At 39.1% G+C, this 22,303-nt stretch overlaps 1 protein-coding gene across 1 annotated transcript in view; it reads right to left on the bottom strand.

Moving 5' to 3' along the window:
• Positions 1-225: 225 nt before the first annotated feature.
• The window catches only part of PCYT1B (phosphate cytidylyltransferase 1B, choline), a 108,387-nt gene continuing 86,309 nt past the window's right edge, over positions 226-22,303 (bottom strand). The window contains exons 6-8 of the mRNA XM_044666823.1: positions 15,870-16,012; positions 12,454-12,642; positions 226-438 (exon numbers count right to left, since the gene is read on the bottom strand). Coding sequence (XP_044522758.1) covers positions 226-438; positions 12,454-12,642; positions 15,870-16,012 — 545 coding nt within the window. The remainder of the gene's footprint in view (positions 439-12,453; positions 12,643-15,869; positions 16,013-22,303) is intronic.

Consider the following 22,303-nt stretch of genomic DNA (forward strand, 5'->3'; position numbering starts at 1 on the left):
GCACGTGCCTGAGGATGGTATCAAAACAGGAGGGGGCGCCCCATCGCCCAGACTCCCCCCCAGCAGAGTTCCAGGTCTCACCTCGGTCCTTCCGCCTCAGAGGTGCTCGCTGCAGACCCTTCCTTCAGTCACCCTCGGCCCCCCACCCTCCCTATCCTTCTGTGTGTAAGGTCCAGGCATCCCTCCCCTCGGGATCCCGTAGCTGGTTTGCCAACGAGCCTTGATTTACTTCTCGTCCTCATCCCCCTCACTCATGCTGCTGATGGAGGCCGAGGCGGCTTTAGGGGAAGAAGGGGGAGAGGTCTTGTTTGGGAGCCAAGGGAAAGTGGGAGAGGGGGAACGGGAAGGAGACCGGCCCCTCGTCGGGCTGCTTGTAGGGCTCTGCCTCGGAGATAACGCCTGGAGCATCCGTCCGCTGCGTTCTTGAAACATCTGTTTCTGAAAGGAAATTTGAGAGAAGGCACTTATTATGGAATAATGGAAGGTGACATGGAAATAGAGCTTAAAGGGCTCCTAGAGAAAGACGCAAGGCATGTCTTCCCTTGTGGAGAGAATTCCAAGAGCGGGCGCGCGTGTGTGTCCTCACATTTGCAGATCCTATGCACCCTTGCATTATTAAGTTAATGATATTCCATCAATTTATTTATGGCCATTAATAAAGCCAGACTTAGATGGAGTGGAATATTGATATCTACAGGAAGATGATGTGATAGTAAATGTGATAAAACAACCCAGGGTACCGGAATCTTGAGCCCAGGATCCACAGTGGGGCTCAAACTTTAGCCTGCAACATTTTTCTTCTGCCTTCTGTGCTTTTGCACAAACTGCCCCGCAAATCTAACCTGCCCTTCCTCCTTGCCAAGCCGCCTGATAGAATCCCTTGTTGTTGTTCAGTCATTTTTCAGGCACGTCCAGCTCTTTGTGACTCCACGGAGGGGGGGGGGGGGGCGCAGGGTGGGGGGGCGCTTTCTTAGCAGGGATACTGGAGCAGTTGGACGTTTCCTTCTCCAGCTCGTTTTCCAGATGAGGAAACTGAGGCAAACAGCATGAAGGGGCTTGCTCAGAGTCACACAGTGAATGTCTGTGGTTGAATCTGAACTCAGGGAGATGACTCTTCCTGACTCCAGGTCCAACGCTTTCCAATGTCCCACCTCCTTGCACTGAGGTTATAATGTATGGTGTTCTAATGTGTTGAAAATTAATATCTTAATAATATTTTATTAGACAAATGTTTGACTAACCAGAACACTCTTTTTCCTGAAAATGCCACAAAACTCTGTTGAATATATCTTTATCTTCTAGCCATGGTGCCAAACATCAGAGCATCTATTTAGTTCTTTAAGAGGTATTCTACAAATATTGTTATTCCCATTTTTCAGATGAGGAAATTAAGTCACTCCCTCATGGTAACTGTAGCTGGTGGATGAAGAGAGTGCTAGGCCCAGAGACAGGAAGACCCAAGTTCAAACAGAGCCCAAGACACTTGTTGACTGTGTGATCCTGAACAAATCACTTAACCCATTTGCCTCAGTTTCCTCAACTGTAAAATAGGGATAATAATAATAATGATGATAGCGCAGAGTTATCATAAAGACAAAATGAGCAATGTGCACAGTTCCTGTAAATGTTTATTTTCTTCCATTTTTTCATCAATGATATGAGAAAAAAATAAGATGTGGGCAAAAAATTGTCATTCTCCCTGGCTGAGTTACAGGTTCAGATTGTGCATCTCTTCTAATGTATGGGGTGTGGGAATTTGGTGATTTGGGGCAATGTGTTATGATTCTAAACCAAAAAATAATTAAGTGCCTTGAAAATATTACCTTTGGGAGCAGTTAGGTATCACAGTGGATAGAGTGCCATGCCTGGAGTAGGGAGGTCCTGGGTTCAAATCTGGCCTTAGACACTTCCAGCTATATGACCCTAGGCAAGTCACTTAACCCTTTTTGCCTAGCCCTGGCTTTAGAATTGTTATGGAGACAGAAAGTAAGAGGCTGAAATATATATCTATATATTTGAAATGTATATATATGATACAATAAAATATTATATTAAATAAAATATGCTAATAGAAATATATTAAATAAAATTTAATACAGAAATATATTATTATATTATATAACTTTGTGTTATATTCTATTAAATATTATTATATAGTAAATATATTAGTATGTTAAAATATATATCATCTGAGGGGCAGCTAGGTAGCATACTAGATAGAGTGCCAATCCTGGAGTCAGGAAGAACTGGGCTCAAATAAATAAACACATATACAAATATACAAATAAATGAATAAATGAATGAATGAATAAGTGTAAATAAGTAAATGTGTATATATACATACATATAACGTGTGTGTGTACATATATAAAACCTTTGTGAAACCTGGCACCCACCTCTTGCTAGAGAGGTGATAAACTTAAAGCAAAGGGAGACAGACATTTTCAGACAGACATGACTAAATTGTTTTTATTGCCTCTTTTGGTTTGCATCCAGGCTTATTTTGGGGGAGAAAGGGAATAATGGGAGGGACAGATAAATAAAAGGAAAAAAACCAAGTAGGTGAAAAAGAATTATGGATAACAACGTCATCAAAGATACCATATTTTGAGAAATTTTAAACCAAAATACTAGCCTTTTCAACATATTCAGATTGAAGGACAGAAGGGTGATATGGAATATGTGCAGTGATTTTCAGTCAGGAGACCTATTGTTGTTAACCTCGGTGACTTTGGGAAAAGTCTCTGAGCCTCAGTTTCCTCATCTATCTATGAGGATAATAATAGAGGCATTATTTACCTCTTTAGTGCAGTGTAGTATGTTGCTGAGAGGAAAGGTTTCTGTACAGTACAAATCTCTATGAAAATGGAAATTTTGCTATTGTTATGCAAGACAGTCAGGTCATTACACTGAAATAGCCTAGTATACCACTGTGTATCATTCTTCTTTCTAATGGGACAGAACTACTATTTTTTTTAAAAACCCAAAGCGCAGCTTCAGAATTAGTAACTAGTCTTTGGTACATAAGCAAACCCTCTTGATTATGCCCTAGCCTTTTACTGCTTAAATGGCACCCAATTTTCAGTAACTGGTACAATAAATAACAACTGACCACCCCACATCAAGACGACTGGTCATTTCTGCTAAAAGATGTCAAACTCATCTAATAAAACCAAATGGGAAAAAAAACCAGTGAGAGTAGAAAAAGTAAGGTACAATGATATTCCCTTATATTAAGTCCATTTATGAGACAAAATCAAATGCCAAAAAGACTGGGTAGCCTATTATTAATATGAGCTTTCAGAAGCCTTGAACTTTTGGAAGGCACTTAAAATATGTATTTTATTACTATAATCTTTGTGTATATTTTTTCATGTCAGTCATTAGCCTTCCACTGTGAATGGATTTGTCAGCATTTCCATTAGCAACACTCTTTTTTTAAAAGAGAACTACATATAACTTGTTCCTGGCAGTTTGACTCAAGACTCTCAGTGAGGCTGTTCTGTTTAAGAGAATGAAAGAGTTTGAATCATTAAGAAAACAGCAGCATGGCACTTGCATTTACTGTTGTATTGGTGCCAGATATTTCTCTAAATCGGTTTTCAGGCTCTTGTAACTGATTTCTTCTTAATTTATTTTTACATTATAGGACACATGAAAAGTAGATGAATTGAATGCTTTTCAATGAGCTTCCCGGGTAAAAAAAGCAATAAATAAATATAAAAAGGTAATTTTCTATGCTTTGATTTCTTCATCTGTAAAACAGATACATTGCTTCCACTTTCCTGTTTTATAAAGTTATTTGAATATTCCTTGAATATAAGATAGTAGACATGAAAAAACTTAGGGAATGAGTTTTGAGAGTTTTTTGTTTCTTAAGGAAATGATAAAGGTTCTGGATAGGAAGAGAGAAGGTCCAAGTTCAGATACCATTTTTAATACTTACTATTAATTATGTGACCATGGAGGGAAAATCACTTATCCCACCCCATCCATCTATCCAAAAGGATCTTAACCTTTTAGTATCATGGACCCCTTTGACAAGTCTAGTGAAGCCTATGACACAATTCTCAGAATCATATTTTTACATGCATAAAACAAACTACCTTGGATTATAAAGGAAATCAACCTCTTTCATTGAAATATAGTTATTCATTCATTAGAAATATAAGGGCCCCCAGGTTAAGGATCCCTGACTTAACCTCTCTGGGTCTCCATTTCCTCATCCTCATCCCCAATGAGGGGGATGATAATATTTGTCCTACCTCCTTCAGAAAGATCAGATGATCTGGCATATCTGATAGTCTTTTATAACCATCAACCATTATATAAATGTGAGTTTTTCTTGTGTCACTGTCTAACCACCAAGAGGTGGATGGAGTTCTTGGGGTTTGGATCTAATTCTATCTAACTTTGTGAAGGTGCCTCAGAGAAATGTTAAGGTCCTGGGAAGCCACCCAGAAGCTTGAGCCCGTCTGTGGTTCTCTTCAAGTAGAACCCTGTGTAGTTATGGAATCCAATAACTGTTTGGCTTATGGATTTAGGATGGGCGTCTTACACTTGATGGGTGCTCAATGATGATATGTTCTGAAGATGATAACGTGGAGGTTATCTCTATTCTACAAACAAACCAATCCACCACTCAGAGGTTCTTCTCAGTCTCTGAAACTGTGTTTTGACCCTGTCTGAGAGCAGCTTATTTTTGCTGGTACTTTATTTGCTGGGAATGTAGACCCTCTATTTTAGGAAATGAGTCCCAACCCCCAAATCGACAAATAAAGAATTATTATAATAATAGCATATTCATGAAAAGCAAATTACTTATCTTGGAGTTTAACATCCTTGTAACTATTCCTGTGCTTTTAATGTCAACAGAAAAAGCAATGTCGAACTCTGGTTGATATGGCAAATTAATGTTAATAACAGTTTTGACATGAATAGCACGTTATTTAAAAAAAAAAAAAGAAGAAAGGAAAAAAAAAGAAAAGCCTCTTGTCTCCAAGCTGGGTTTCTTTTTTTCTTTCTTTTTTTTTTAAATCCCCTCATCTCACAGTCAATGAAGGTTTTCCTAGAACAATGCCTGGTATGATTTCATCCTTCCCAGGGTGAATAATATGAGTGTGGTCGGTGAAATCCTGCATTCCCTTTCTTGTCTGAAGCCTGCGAATGGAAGGGTGGAGGTGGGAAGAAGGAATCCACCCCCTTAAGTTTCCATAGAGAAGGCTTCTCACCAGAAATACATTTCAGTGCCCCTGCCAGTTAACCCAATGCCTATGACACAACTAAAAAAGAATTGCTGTCTCTTTGGTGTTTTAAAATTAAGTGGAAAAAGCATACGTGTATATTATGTACTCTGGATAAAGGGGGATGTTCAGGTCTGCCAGGCTTAGGGAATGGCAAACCACCACTGGAGGCCAAACCGGCCCCTCAGGAACCCTCTCGATTCCTCCTCTACTACTTAACTGCTGCTAATTTCTATCACTTTAAGGCTCAGAAAGTGATTTCCTTAATACATCCATATGAACTGAATAGTAGAGAGAATAGTATTACTTGCATTTTACAGATCAGGAGACTGAGGCTCAGAGCCATGACTTGCTCCCAGTCCCCCAGTTTGTGAAAAACAGAAGTGGGGTTGGAATCCAGTTTTTCTTACTCAGTCAAGTGCTCTTCCTGATTCAATTAGAGAAACATTTGTTAAGGACTTGTTTTGTGATGTAGCTGTGGCAGAGTGGACAGAGAACAGGCTTCAGAGGGAGGAAGACTGGGATTCCACTTCCATCCCTGACACTAACAGAACATCCCACCTCCTGGAGGAAGCCTTCCCCAGCCCCTCTTCACTCCAGGACTTTCCCTCTTCTAATTATTTCCTATCTCAGGTATAGCGTGTTTGGCATATATTTGTTTAAATGTTGTCTTCTCCATTAGACTCCTTGAGGGCAGGGAGTATCTTTTTGTATCCCCAGCTCCTAGCATAGTGCCTGGCACATAGTAGGCACATAATAATGTTTAGGGAATGGAATTGGATTGAACATGTAAGTCGCTTGACCTCTAGGAACTCTAAGAACTAGGCAAACTCTCGTCCAAAGAGGACTGAGCATTGGCTACGTTGGTAGGGGATGTTTCCTAATCAAGATTTCCCAGTTCCTATGTCCAAAGAGCACTAAAAGACTGTCTGCCCTTTGATCCAGCCATACCACTGCTGGGGTTATATCCCAAAGAGATCATAAGGAAGAGACATGTACAAAAATATTTATAGCTATGTTCTTTGTGGTGGCAAAAAACTGGAAAACGAGGGATGCCCTTCAACTGGGGAATGGCTGAACAAATTGTGGTGTCTGTTGGTGATGGAATACTATTGTGCTAAAAGGAATAATAAACTGGAGGAACTCCATGTGAACTGGAAAGACCTCCAGGAATTAATGCAAAGTGAAAGGGCAGAGCCAGAAGAACATTGTACACAGAGACTGATACGCTGAGTTAAAAATTGAATGTAATGGACTTCTCTACTAGCAGCAATGCAATGACCCAGGACAATCCTGAGGGAATTATGAGAAAGAACACTACACTCATTCAGAGGAAGAACTGTGGAAGTAGAAACCTGGAAGAAAAACAACTGCCTGATCACATGGGTGGATGGGGATATAATTAGGGATATTGACTCCAAATGAACACCCTAATGCAAATATCAATAATATGGAAATTGGTCTTGATCAATGACACATGTAAAACCCAGTAGAATTGTGTGTGGGCTATGGGAGGGGGTAGAAGGAGAGGAGGGGTAGAACATGAATCCAATAACCATGGAGAAATGTTATAAATTAATAAATTAAATAAAAATTAAAAGAAAAAAAAAGACTTCCCAGTTCCAATCAAGTCATAACTGCATTCTAGACATTGTCTTGTCATACTTCCAGGGGAACCTTGACCAAATATATCCTTTTATTAATCTCTGGTTCTGCATCCAGCCTCAGTCACTCATGGGTTGGGCTTGATGCTCCTGTCATCTAAAAGTTTCCTGACTCCTAATTCTAGAATCCTTGCTTTTGTCATTAGTGAAATGTTTTACACTGAATAATCACATAATGAAAGCTCTGAATCAGCCAGGAAATAGCAGTGACAATCCATCAATAAAAAATAATGAAGTCCAAATAAATTTTGTTAAGAAACATCATGTGTCACAGCAGGAAATGTAAAATGACTAAGAGGCTGGAAACGAAACAGGACTTCCACTTTTCTTTTAAAAGTAAACTCAACCAATGCAACCACCAACAATTTGGAAATAGGTTTTGATCAAGGACACATGACAAAACCAGTGGAAATGTGCGTCGGCCATGGGTGTGGGGAGTGCGGAGGGTGAAGGGGAAAGTAGGAGCATGAATCATGTAACCATGTTAAAAATGATTATTAATAAATGTTTAAATTAAAAAAAAAGTAAACTCATGTTGCACAAAAAGTACCTTTGCAAAGAGTTCACATTAATTCTGCTGCTAAAATCTGTTATTTTCTCCAGGGATGGAAGTATTATTTTTAGGTCTGTGTGGACAAAAGGGGGAATACAAAATGATGTTTAAGCATGTCCTTTTTCTTTTTGTTCGTCATTATCCAAAGTAGCTAGGAAGATTCAAGTAAGGGATCTCCTGCTTAAATTTTTTTAAAAATCATTTTTTTTTCTTGTGATTTGGTACCAGGCCAATGGTTCAAACTTTCAGTGCTTCTGAGCACAATTCTGTTCCTGCGATGCCCAAAGCAAGGCTGGAAAAATCAGGGACAAGGTATTATAAACCCAGGGCAGCATTCCATCTCTCCATCATTCTTCTAATGTAGTATTAGGTTTATATAAGCTCATCATGGATTCCCATGGATCTAATTATCATCTTTATACAGATGATTCTCAGAACTATTTGTCTAGCCTTAACCTTTCTCCTGTCTCACATCTCCACTTGCTCACTGAATATCTCAAACTGGTTGTCCCGTAGCCATCTTAAACTCAGCATTAGCAAAACTGAACTAATCGCCATCTCTCCTAAACCCTCTTTTCTTCCAAACTTCCCCATTACAGTAGAGGTTATGACCCTTTCCCCAGTCACTCAGGTTCTTAACTTGATATTATCCTAAATTCCTCACTTTCTTTCACCTCTCCTATCCAACCAATTGTCAGGTCTGTCTTTTCTCCCTTTGTAACATCTTTTGCATATGTACCCTTCTTTGTTCTGATACTTCCGCCACCAGGGTTCAAGTCCTCATCACTTTGTGCCTGAACGATTGTAAAAATCTCCTGCCCCAAGTGTCTCACCACTCCAGGCCATCCTCTACCCAGCTGTCAAATTGATCATCCTTAATAATAGGTCTAAAACAGTGATTCCCAAAGTGGACACCACTGCCCCCTGGTGGGTGCTGCAGCGATCCAGGAGAGTGGTGATGGCCACAGGTGCATTTATCTTTCCTATTAATTGCTATTAAAACTTAAAAAAATTAATTTCCAGGGGCATTAAGTAATATTTTTTCTGGAAAGGGGGCGGTAGGCCAAAAAAGTTTGGGAACCACTGGTCTAAAATATACCAGATTGTTTACTGTCTGGGGAGCAAGGAAGGATAGGAAAGACAGAGAGATTTTGGACTGCAAAAGGTCAGAAAACAATTGTTAAAAAAAAATTGTTTCTACATGTAACTGAAAAAAATAAAAGGCACATAAAAAAAAGAATAGTTCTAAAATTCCATTGGCTCCCTATGACCTCTATGATTAAATAAAAAATCCTCTGTTCAGCTTTTAAAGCCCATCATAACCAGGTCCCTTCCTACTTTCCTGTCTTCTTATTCCCCCCTTCAGGTACTCTGTACTCCAGTGAAACTGGTCCCTTGCTGTTCCTTGCACGCAACAGTTCATTTCCTATTTCCATGCCTTTTTCCTGGTGGTCTCCCATGCCTGGAAGTATCTCCCTTCTCTTCTCCATCTCCTAACTTCCCTGGCTTCCTTCAAGTCTCAACCAAAGTCTGATTTTCTTTAAGAAACTTTTCTCATTCCTCTTCGATCTTAGACCCTTCTCTTAGAGGTTATATCTTGAACCTATCCTGTGTGTCTATTTTCTTTGTGTGTTGTTTCTCCTATTAGACTCTGAGCTCCTTGAGAGAGAGGGACCGATTATGACCCTTATTTATATTCCCAATGCTTGCTTCATACATAGTAGGGACCTAATAACTATCATTGACTGACTGACAATAAAAACGGGTCAAAGCACTGGGCATGGGCCAAAAGGTTTGCCTAAAAAAAACATTCCACTTGTTATACCAGGACTGAGAGGTGCTAAACTGAGAACCGAGTGCCTTCCGGTTCTCCACCAGCCACTTCTTCCTACAGTCATTTCTTTTATTGCTGCCACCAAAGGGAGACAGGAGCACTTAGTCCTTACTGAGATTTCACAACGGAGCACATCGAGGGTGCACCTGTCTACACTTACCCTATGCTTGGCAGGCTGCATAGATCCAGAAGCTACGTGTGGATTCAAGTCATGTTAGCACAAGGGTTCTTAGTGTTTTCTGTGTTGTGGACACATTTGGCAGCTTGGCAAAGCCTATGCATGGACCACTTATGTAATATATATATATACATATATATATATTCACTTATTTATTTGTTTATTTATAGTTATACATTTATATTTATATTTATATATGTGATATAATATAATAGAATGTATAATTAGATTGTTGTACCCTAAAGACTCCATCTCCCAGAATTCTTTTTCCTGTCCCAAAATTCCTTTTTCTTTCACCCCACATTGTGTCTTCACATTTTGTTTATAAGTTGGCTGTAACCCTGCCTTTTTGCTCTCTTCTCTCACGACTGTGGCTAGGTTAGTTCCCTCTTTACTCTAGCTTTTTATTTTCCTTTACTTCAAGTTATTATTAATAAATCTTATTAAATATAATACTTGGGGATGTTGTATATTAATTTTTAATCTTACATGTTAATACATAAAATAAGTAGGACTATAAAGGAAACCATATTGAAATAGTTTTCAAAATACTTTAAAAACAAGTTCAGAGGGCAGCTAGGTGGCTCAGTGGATTGAGAGCTGGGGCTAGAGAAAGGAAGTCCTGGCCTCAGCCACTTCCTAGCTGTGTGACCCTGGGCATGTCATTTAACCCTCATTTCCCAGCCCTTACCCCTCTTCTGCCTTGGAACCAATACACAGGATCGATTGTAAGTTGGAAGGCAAGGGTTTAAAAACAAACAAACAAGCTCATGAACCCCAGGTTAAGAATCTCGGTTGTTAGATTGATATTAATTGACACAAAGTGAAATGAACAGAACCAAAGGAAGGGTGTTTATAGGATGATCAATTGGGAAAGACTAAACTATTATCAGTAAAGTTTCAAGATAACCCCAAGGAACTCAGGATAAAAAATGGTATTTAGCCAAAGAAGGAACTGCTGGAGTCCTATTGCAGATCAAGGCATATATTTCCTTTTCACTTAATTTCCTTTGTAAGTTTATTATAAATATGATATATATCTTCTGTTACGACATGAGAAACATAAAGATATTATATGAAAATATTGGTATAACCCTATATCAGAGTATTTACTACCTTGGGAAGGGGGAAGGAGAAGGAGGGAGGAAGAGAATATGAATTGCAATGTGTCAGAAAACAATTGTCAAAAACTGTTTTTCCATGTAACTGAAAAAAAATTTAAGTTAAAAAAAAAAAGAATCGCTGTTCTAGCAGTATAGGTCCCCCCATACACATATAAACAGATGTCTACACAACACGGGGTCCCTTCCTCTGCCTCTTGTGTATCTGCCTCCCTCTCACAGATATGAACAAAATGGCAGCCTCAGGGAGGGCACAATGGGACCTGCAGCCAACAGTTTGTGTTCTCTCCAAGGATGAATCCTGAGCTTTGTTCTGTTGTTCAAAAACAAATCAAAAAGCATCCCAGGTTGCCGCCTGACCTAAGGTTGCTTCAGTACTTCAGGAGCCATTGATTTCTTTGCTGAACTTGATCCCATCACAGTAACAGCTGCTCCATGTCTGACCATCCTTGGGAGTGCATAGCTGAAGAGATTCATCATCTATTGACCAATGCTGTGGCAATCAGCCCATCTCTCTACTTAACTAGGTACTCAGATGAAAGATAACACAACCTTTTGTCAGCCTGTCCTGGGATCTGCCAGAGATTTTGTTCCTTTGGCTCAGCCTGGAGTCCAGGCTCACTTCCCTGCCAAAATGAGGCATCAGAGGAGGACAGTGGAAGGACAGAATTTTAGCCCCAAACAACTATTTTGATAAAGCAATCAAATCTCTCCACCTGAATCATCAGGCCAAATTTCCCTTGCTGGGTTGACTTTTTATATTTTTAGACTTCTTTTTCTTAATGAGTTGAAAATAAAATCAGGGGCAGCTAGGTGGCTCAGTGGATAGAGAACCAGGTGTGGAGATGGATGGTTCTGGGTTCAAATATGATCTCAGACACTTCCTATTTATGTGACCCTGGGCAAGTCACTTAACCCTTACCAATCTTTTGCCTTGGAACTGATCCTTAGTATTGACAGAAGGTAAGGGTTAAAAAAATGAAAGAAAATGAAATTAAAACAAATTGGTTCTTACTGATTTGAAAGCCTCCTATAGAATAATCTCAAACTCATCAGTATAGATTGAGAGATTCCCTAAAGTCATCTTCTTAAAAGAAATACCTCATTAGCCAAGGAAATTTCCCTATCCTGGAAGAATCTTATCCATACCAAAAGTGACCATGTAAATAGAATTTACTTTTAGTGAATGTAGCAGGAAAAATGTGGACAGTATTTTAATCCCACAAACTATTTTGTTCCCATACAGGCTATTTCTACAAAACTCTGGCGACTACTGTTCTCATGAAACCAATGGAACACATGCCCCTCTCCTAGAGAGAGAAACTCTTGGGGCACCATTCTAGATGACAAGCTTCACAGAGATGAAGTCAACCACCCTGATTTCCATCATAGAGGCTGTGTTGTAGGTTTGGCATGACTTGGGCTAATCAGGTTGAGAATTGGAATGAGATAAGGTCCTTGTTAGGACAACAGTAAACAAAAGACTTACTAAACCATCAGGAGGAAAGGATGCTCAGCACTGGTTCAAGAAGGAGTACCTAACCCACTCACCTTGTCTCCATCTAGAAACGTGTCTGGTCATCGAGGCAGGTTGGGGGTGGTGACTTGTATGGCTATGGGATAGTTGCTGAGTCTGGAGGTCACTAACTCCTTGTGGGCTGAATGTTTATGCCCCAAGAAACTGAAAAGCTGTCTCAGTGGCTGTAACCTTAGCTTCCCAAACCAACCAAGTCTCAGAAACAGCCTCCTGGCTTTTTAAGTGGAAAAGAAAGCCAACTGACCTAACCTACCTAGCCTACATGGCAGATATGGCTCTTACCACACACTAGGTATAGGGTCTCCAGGGGAGAGATTACATACCCATGCTCCATCAGGTCCAAAGAGTTCTAGAAAGTTGCCAATAAACTCTCGAGACTTCTCTTCCCATTTCTGAATTAAATCATGGCTCTTTTCTTCCACCTTGTAAACAAACTCCTTTGATTTTTCTTCTACATTCTTGACTTTTTCTTTCATTTTGTCTACTTGGTTCTGGAAACGGTATTTCTTCTCCTGGTGAAAAGTATAAAAATTTATCCAATTAATACACTGTCCATCTGATCCTGGGTGTGATAGGACTTCACAGAGACAGATAATAGCTCTAACTTATTGGCTTGTACAAGATGGACAAGACACTGAAACTCATTTAGCTTCAGTCTCCCCATCTGAAATATGTTGCTTATGCTTCATAGGTGTGGGTCCTTCTTCTCTTGACTCTATAAAAGGAGTCTTTAGCCTAGAGTCTATGAACTTGTTTTTAAAATTTTTTTAAAACATTTTGATAACTGTCTCAATATAACTGGTTTCTTTCAGAATGCTAGGCATTTTCTTTTAAGCCTTTAAAAATAATTTTCTGAGAAGGGGCCCATAGATTTCACTGGACTGCCAAAGGAGTCTATGACACAAAAAAGGTTAAGAAATATCTCTATAACTTAGCAGGCCCTCTTTTTAATTTTAAAGTTTAATTAATTAATTTAGAATATTTTCCCATGGTTACATGATTCATGTTCTTTTCCTCCCCTACTCCCACCCCCCTCCCATAGCCATTGAGCAATTCCCCTGGGTTTTATATGTATCATTGATCAAGATCTATTTCCATATTATTGATATTTGCACTAGAGTGATCGTTTAGAGTCTGCATCCCCAATCATATCCTCATCGAGCAGGCCCTCTTTTAAGAGTTGCTGGGGCTGAAAAAATGCATCCTTTGTCAGCCAGTTTTCTGATGAACCTTCTGAATCTCAAGATGACAGAAAACAAATGCCACCAGTACCATAATCGTGCCTTTCTAGTACTTTCAAGGACTTGAGGATAGAGATACTTCCATGGTATGATGAGGTTTGGGAATTGACCTTTAGGGGAAGGATAAATAATGTATGTAGACATTATATTTTAGCTCTCATGTATTCTTGGCCTTAAAAAGATTCATTTATTTGTTAAACTGATCTTCCTAAAATGCTAGTTTTAGGATATGATATGATCAGATCTGTTGATCATTACACACATATCTCATCTCATTCAACAAACTCTAGTGGATTCCTGCTTTCTCCAAGATCAGTTATAAAATCCTTTGACTTTTAAAGCTCTTCATAACCATTTCTCCATGGCTTTTCCACAAGCCATCCACATCCCTGAAACCTCCACCTCAGAGAAACTCTCTTTTTCTTTAGGCTACAACTCAACCACCATCTTCTACATGAAGGTTTCCTTGATCATTCCATTGCTGGTGGCAAGCTACCTTGTGTTTAACTACTTGGTATTTATTCTCTTGATATTTATGCTGTTTTTACTTATTCTCTCTTCCATTAGAGTGTAAACTCCTTATGAATATTATTTCTTTTCTTTCTCTTTTAAACCTTTACTTTCTTTAATAGATACCAAGTATTGGTTCTGAGGCAGAAGAGTGGTAAGAGATAGGCAATCAGGGTTAAATGACTTGCCCAGGTTCACACAGCTAGGAAGTGTCTGGTGCCAGATTTGAACCCAGGATCCTCATGTATCCAGGCCTGACTCTCTATCTACTGACCCATCTAGCTGCCTTGTAAGTATTGTTTCACTTTTTGTTCTTGTATCCGAAGCACCGACGTCAGTGCCTGGCACATGATGGGTGATTAATAAGTGCTTGTTCTCTCTTTCTCCTGATTCCCCCGTAACTTTTTTGGTGTCATGGAGTCTTTTGGCAGTCTAGCAAAGACTTTGTATCCCTTCTTAGAATAATGGCCTGGGTTTTTTTTTAATTCATAATTTAAGAAAATGCTAAATTTCAATTATTGGATAATGAAAATGAAGATGGAATTTTTCTTTTCCCTATCCACATTCACAGATCCCCAGAATCTCCTTGAGCTCCTTGAATATCTGTGGGCCCCAAGTTATGGACCCCTGCTCAAAAGATAATATTTCACCCCATTAGTGGCCAGCCTTCTGGTGATGTATTTTTCTGAGGTCATTGATCGATTGAGTCCAATTCCCTCATTTTATAGTTGAGGAAACTGAGGCACAAAGTGCTCAAATTACTTTCCTAGGTACTCAGGTAGGAAAAGTCTTGAGATAATATTTGAACCCAAGACTTCCTGACTCCCAAGTATTATTCTATCCTTGCTTCACTGAAAGCACAATGGGATATAACAGAAACAGAATGAAGGATCTCATATTCAGGCAACACTCAAGTATTGCTTAGGACAGAGGAATCTGGCTTATCCTGGTTCAGTTTATATTGTACAAACCTATAAATACTAGGCTTGGGCTATATTTTAATCTGGCCTCTTTTGTGGCTTATTATCACTGAAGACGGTAGACAATGGGCTTTGGAAATGAAACTATCTCTACCTATAACTATTATTTTCTTAAATAAACTATGTTTTTATAAAAATTTGGAATTTTTTTATCTGCCTGATATAAAAAAATGAGTTTCAATCAATCTCTTGACTGAAACACACGCCTCAGTGCCGTGATCAAAGCCAACACCATGAGAAGACCTCCACTTCCACAGTAGTCAGCTTTCCTTCTCCCATCACCCCGAGAACAGTCATTGGATCGTGAAGGCAAGCAGTAATTACCATCTCTCCCATTAACCATCACTCATGTTTTGAAGGGACTAGTGATCAATTATGTATGTTATTAACTATGACTGCAAATAATTGTAGATTTTTAGACAAAAATTTTCTTCCCACTCCTAAAAAAATTGATGTGTAGATTTTTTCTTTTAAAAGATTGAAACTGGGTGTGGATTTCTTATTTTAATGTTCCTCCATTACTAGGCAAATATAGCTCTTCAGCCTCTGGTAGGATTCTAAGATTGTAGGATGGTAATCTTTGCTTCTTGCACCTTGTTTTTCTCATTTTATAGCTTGTTTGAACAACAGCTGTATTATTAAGCTAACCGAAGCAGTTCTGTGAGATGGGAGTAACACAGCGGAAATATGGAAGAAGTCTAAGGCTTTATATTCTATTGAACCAGTTGTTTATTATTTAACTTTAGTATGGAAGAGGCCTCTGAGACATCTAATGAAAACTTACTGACCTTGAAAAATCAAGGAAGAATATTCTGACTTCATTAAAGTCAGAAATACCTGCCATTAAAAAAAAGTCAATCCTTGCCCAGAGGCAATGGGATATCTAAAAGAAATCTTTTGCTTTAAGCAGTCAATATGGGGACTATAAATAGAAGAGAGGCAGGAAATGGAAAATGGCCCTCCTAGGAAGTGATATTTGTCATCAAAGCTTGTTCAAAGAGTACTTACATTTATAAAACTAACATTCAGTTCTTTAGCTGTGTACCCTCTTTGGAGGTTACGTCTGGCATAAACATCATAGTCACGGACAATTCTGGTGATGATGTCTGACGTTGAGATGCCTTCTGTTCTCTGAGTAGGGACAAACATTCCTAGTCAAGGTGGAAAAGAAAAAAGAAATTAGAGTCACTTCTAGGTTTTACCACTTAGATCTGTTTATTCGTTGGTTTTGTTATTTCTTCCTCACAGAGACTTGGCATCACTTTTTACCAGATGGGGAGAAGGAATCTAGTGCTTTTCATTCAGAGTCTGAAATAAGGGGATGTAACAGTGGGGTGCTAAATTACTTCCCCTCCATATAAAGAGGGCTTTTTTTGTTTGTTTTTTTATGCTGCAGTGGGACTATCCACTGGTGCCTTTTGATTCAATTGCCCATGGGACTAAATACAACCAGACAAGAACAGAAAGTAACAAATTCTATTATACATTCTATAAAATTATAAAAAATTATACTGTCTATATTTGCATTTACACACAGCCATCAATAGGGAAAATGCATATTGTCAAATTCATTAATAAAACATTGATGGGTTGGGTTTGGTGGTGCATGTCTGTAATCTCTGCTACTAGAGAAGAGGTGGTGAGATCTCTTGATGATGATGACTCTCTTGAGCTCAAAGGTTTGAGTGGCAGTGGGCTAAGCTGGTCAGCTATCCCAAGTTGAATACCAATTTGGCCAGCCCCCAGGAGCAGAGGGCTACCAGGAAGGAGGGGGAATTGGCACATGCTGGAAACACAGCAGGGCAAAGCTTTGGTGTACTCTTAGTAGTGGGATTGGGCTTGTGAGAAGACACATGGCACAGTGTGTCATCTGTAATAGAAAGCCGAAGGTCAAGAATTGGGGACAATTAAGACCTACTTTCCTAAAAATGATCAGATATATAAAATATGGATGGGGGATAAAGTATCCAGTCAAAGACCTGAAAGCCGAAGAGATAAATATCACTTAAATTGACACTGCTGTGAAGTGGGGAATATGGTAAGGATGGGAGCCTGTGAAATAAGCAGGTTGAAGATGACAGAATCAGAGGTCTTACATCTTATTTTTGCATGAAAAAGTATTGTAGCAACACACTGATGGGAGCAACTTCTGTCAGAGACCCATGATCCAACCTGCCCCCAATGCCTCCCCCTCCTTAGTGCAACAGGACAGAGACATTTCTGGCTCTTTTCTGTAGCTAGCAAGAGATCTCATTAAGTCTCTCAGATCCTAAAGACTTGAGCTATTCCTTTCTCTTTTTTTCCTCCCTTCCTATGAAGTTGGGAGGTCAAGGTCTAAATAGTAGAAAAACTAAATGTGCTGTTGCTGCTGCTGCTGCAGATTTGGGGCAGGGGAAAAGATTTGCTTTGGCTGGATGAGAGGCAGGACTATGAAAGAAGCAGAGAATGCTCTGGTGATATAATGAGGCACCCATCTTTTTTTCCAAATCCTAATTATTACTCTGCTAAAAATATTCTGTAATGAGCACGATCCCAGAACCTTTCTTATCATGCTTTTCAGGATTGCAGTATTTGGCTAGGTAGCTATTTTAGGAAGTAGCAGAGCACATGTTAATGAAGGGAAACTTTCAATGGTAGTAGGGTATAATAGAATATCTGGACCTTACAGTCTATTTAATTTAAGTTACCTCTTTTTTTAGCATGCTTTGCAATGAGATTCTGACATGTCATTGTGACAAGCAGAGCCAAGTACGCTTAGGTTTAATCCACATTTCAGTATCTTTTGCTCCATTTGGAGTGATTTCAGGCTCTTAAATTAAGCCATTATCAGTGGGAAAAAACCCTGAAACAAGTGTGACTGGCTGAAAAGTTTCTGACTTCCTTCACCAGTTCTCTATTGTGCTCTCCCTGATCTCAGCAGAGACTCTTCATCCAGGTAAATGATTGTGGTGGTCATCAGCAGAGCAGAGCAGAAAATCTCTATAGTTGGTTTTTATCTAATAGAAATATCTATGTTTATGAAGACTTAAATATGATCATATTATCCATATTATCCCATGCTCCTGGGATAAGTAATATATTTACTTAATAATATATATTAAAATGGAAATGGCAGAGTGGTAGTGCAGTGGATAGGGAGCTAGACCTAGAGTCAGGAAAATTGAATTAAAATCCCACCTTAGACACTAACTAGCTGTGTGACCTTGGGCAAGGCACATAACCACTGTCTGCCTCAGTTTCCTCAACTGTAAAATTTGGGTATTAATAGCACCTCCTTTTCAGGGCTATTGTGAGGATCAAATGACATTGTATTTGCATTCAGCACAGTGCCTGCCACACAGTAGGCAATAGCTATCATTTCTATTATTAAATAGTAATGTTAATGAAAGAGCCAACTGGAACCTTACGTATATTTCCCCCAAAGTGAGAAAATGACATGTTTGTCCTGTAATAGAAATGCTACCATAAGAGAGTGGGTTTGATGGAAGTATTGGTTAATAGAGAATTCTGATTTTAAGCAAATTCTGATACCAGGTTTATCATGTTGTGGGGAGGTAATAATGTGTATGTGAGACAGTCAGTCTTTGTATAATGGTACAGAAAATACATGATCCCATTTTATTTATTTGTTGACTATAAAAAAAGATACTTGATTTGGTGGAGGAAAACCTTAAAGCTTCTTCAACTAGCAAGGTATTGCTTTTGCAAATAGCAAAATCATAAAAGATTCTTCAAAAAATATAATGATGGAAATGCCTTTATACAGTAACGATTTAGTTATCGTTATCATCAAACAAGGCATAAAACAGCAAAAAGTATGCTCTCCAAAGGTGTTTGTCATTCTCTTGAATGACATCCAATATTGGACTCAAGTGGAAGAGATATTGTTTATAAATATTGAGGTATTCCAGTTGCTCCTATTTGTGGATTGTGTTGTATTGATTGTATCAATTCCTGGTACATTCCAGAGCTTCCTAAATATGATTCATCGTCTCTCAAAAGATCTTTATCCAGGAAAAAAAAAACAAGCAAATGAAGAATGTCTGTTGTCTATATTATGACATGTTGTTGAATAGGTAGGTAGTCAATAAAGCTGGTCCGTGGAATACATGTAAGGTGTTCCAAAAGTCTTAGAGCAGTTTTGAACTTTTAAAGCCTTTTATTGAAGATTAAAAGTACACTAAGACTTCTGGAATATAGGTCTATTTGGGAAAGACACTATGGATATGGAACAGGACCTAGTATTGAACAGAAGGAGAACAGTGGGCTGGATTGCCTTTGGGAACCAATACTTTCATTTTAGTGATTCCAATCTTCTGCCTTACACAAAGGCCAGTCTTTTTTTTAAACTTCAGTATGCAGATAATGGCATAAAGCTTTAAATCATGGAATATACTGTCTCTAAAGAATTGAACTACCCAAAGCATAGGAGATTCATGATGGGTCTAATTAGGTTGTCATGTATTCCCAAAGAAGAACTATGCAGAAGCATCATAAAGGATACTATCTGAAGGATGTAAGAGCAGAAAAAGATGAAGGCAATCATATAATGAGGAATATAGGTATGCATAGAGTGTGTCTGGAGCATCCAGATGACCCAGGGTACACCCTGGTGCAAGAGTTGCCAAGAGTCCTTCCCCTCCCCTTGGGAGGAATTGTATTAGAGCCATATGCAGTCTAATCTAACTGGAAGAATGGTGGTGTCCATGACAAAAATAGGGAAATTAGTAAAAAGGAAGTGTTGGATGGGAGTCCAATATGGTTTCTGTTTTGGACATGTTGAGTTTGAAGTGCCTACAGGATATTTAGTTGGTGATATAGGACTAGAATTCAAGAGAGAATCTAGGGGTAGACTTGCTTCATTAGATTATTCCAGCTGCCAATCATGTTGGCTTGAGCTAATTTGTTCTTTCTGAACTCCTATGAGGTGAATAATGACAATAAAATTTTCTCTCACAAAGGCAAAAAAAATCATTTGCAAAGAGATACTTGAACCCTGGGAGCTGATGAGGTCATGAGGACAGATAGTACATAGAAGGAAGAGAATATGACCCAGTACAGATCCTTAGTAAAATTCACAAGGGGTGAGAATTAGAGGATGATCCAACGGGCACATCCTGAACAAGCATCACCCATTATTACAATAGATCACATGGCTTAGGTAGATCCTGAGGAAGGTGAAAGTAACCTTAGAGAGATAATTGCTTGACCTCCCCCCCCCCAACCCCAACAACAACAAATCTGCACCCTTTCCATTTAGAGGAAGGCCAATAGTAACACTCCCCCCAGGGTATGCTGGCACACCTAGGCAAACTAGGCTCTTGATCTATGCCTACCTAAGATAAAAGGAAGGGAAGACTGATAGATGTTCCATTGATGTCCATGCAATGCAAGGAGATTAAGAGGAATCTGAGTGGACCTCTTAGGAACAATTTATAGGAAGATGCAGATAAGAATGACAAAGAATAAGAAGGCACAGAAGGATTGTGTCATTAGAGAGACGATCTACAACGATGAGTCAGAGAATGGTTTTAGGGCTAACTGTATTTTACTATATGGGCAGTCTCCAGTGCACAAGAGAGTTATGACCCAATTCTCATTTTGAAGACAGTTATTTGGCATTCAGAATGCACTATATCTCATAGAAGCAATGTTTAAAATGGTAGTCAACAAGAATTGTGGTTAAATCATGAAGGCTTCACAATAATGATTCAATGGTGTAGGCTCCCATCCAAGGTTTCCCCTAGAACAATACAAATGACTCATGCCTAAGAATGGCTTCAATAACCATGCAAATACTCTCACCAGCCAAATATTGACTCTGGTATAGAGTTTACTTAATACAACAAGAAACACAGAGAATTTATACCTGACCCTGTAAATGATTGTTTAAAATGCCCTTTCTTCTTCATATGGGCTTCTACTTCTGTAGGAGGAACCAGTGAAGCCTTATGTGGGGCTCTCCTCATGTAGAAAAGAATTCAGAATTTCTAGGGAGTAAAACAGTCCATTTTTCTCTCTGGTAAGTCCCACTTAACCTCCAGTTCTACCCAGTAAGCCTGATTTGTAGCCTAGAGAGAGGTTCTGATTGTTTGTTCCATGTCACAGATTCCTGCTCTACCAGTCTTTCCCCTTCCTGACTCTGATAGCAGCTGCTTTTCTCCTTCCACATTTCCCTCTGGAAAGGTTTCCTTCTCTTTGCTCTAAACCAGCAGAATCTTCCTGGAGCTTTGGGTCTTCTTTAGCCCAGGAGTACCTTTCTGAAACTTCTGGTGTCCCCTCCCTCAGCCTCTCTTCACTCAGACTTTCTTCCCAAGTACCCTTCTGTGTCTGCACCTGATACGAGCTCCTTGACACAAATAATGGCGACGGAAGACTCTCTTCAGGGAACCAAGCCAACTGTATGCATCCATCCTTTTAAGTACAAGCCAAAGGGTGTAGCTCCAGTGTGAGAGCTAGCCAGAAAGCTGAGTCAGTGACAGAACAAACTCCTCATCAGTGGGTAGCTGATGGACACAAGATAAGGGGAAGTTATAGTTTGTTTAGGAAATATATAATGTGTCCAAGAGACCCAAGAGGAAAGACAAGCTTTCACACATAGGAACATTCTTTGGAATTGGAAAATCATTGGAGAAAGGGGTAATGTTTTCAGGGAAGCAGACAGTGGACCCAAAAAAGGAAAAAAGAATTTTAATGGAACACTTTAAAAAAATTACTAGGGGGCAGCTGGGTGGCTCAGTGGATTGAGAGCCAGGCCTAGAGTCAGGAGGTCCTAGGTTCAAATCTGACCTCAGACACTTCCCAGCTGTGTGACCCTGGGCAAGTCACTTAACCCCCATTGCCTAGCGCTTACCACTCTTCTGCCTTTACTGATTCCAAGACAGAAGATAAGGATTTTAAATAAATAAGAACTACAGAGAAGAGATCTAAAGGAAGTTCAGAAGGGGAAACAGACAAGAGCCGTGTTGGCACTACTCTATTAAGTGATGTGTTCTTAAAAAAACAATCCATACATGGGAGATTTATGGTTTCATATTTGTCCTTTGTATATAGAACTGCCCCCTAAATATAATAACTGTCAAGTTCAACATATAATTTTAAAAAGAAAATTAATCATTTTTTGTTTGGAAAATAAAACGAATGATATTTGTTATTAGCACATTGATAAGTGGTAACTTTCTGTTAAACAGACTAACTGAATATCCACAGAAACCTATTTTATAACCTTTATGCAAGATATGCATGTTTTATAGGTGTGTCTTACATAGAAAAGGATTTATTTACATATATACTATTACTATCTCTACTGCTTTTACTTTCGATCTTCAGCCTTCTGGACCTTCCTGTAGATTTTGACATTGTTAGCCATCCTCTTTTGATGCTCTCTTCCATTTTCACAGCATTTCTCTCTCTTAATTTATCTTTAACCAATCTGACTACTT

This window comes from Gracilinanus agilis, chromosome 3 (assembly GCF_016433145.1).
Source record: "Gracilinanus agilis isolate LMUSP501 chromosome 3, AgileGrace, whole genome shotgun sequence".
Taxonomy (NCBI): domain Eukaryota; kingdom Metazoa; phylum Chordata; class Mammalia; order Didelphimorphia; family Didelphidae; genus Gracilinanus; species Gracilinanus agilis.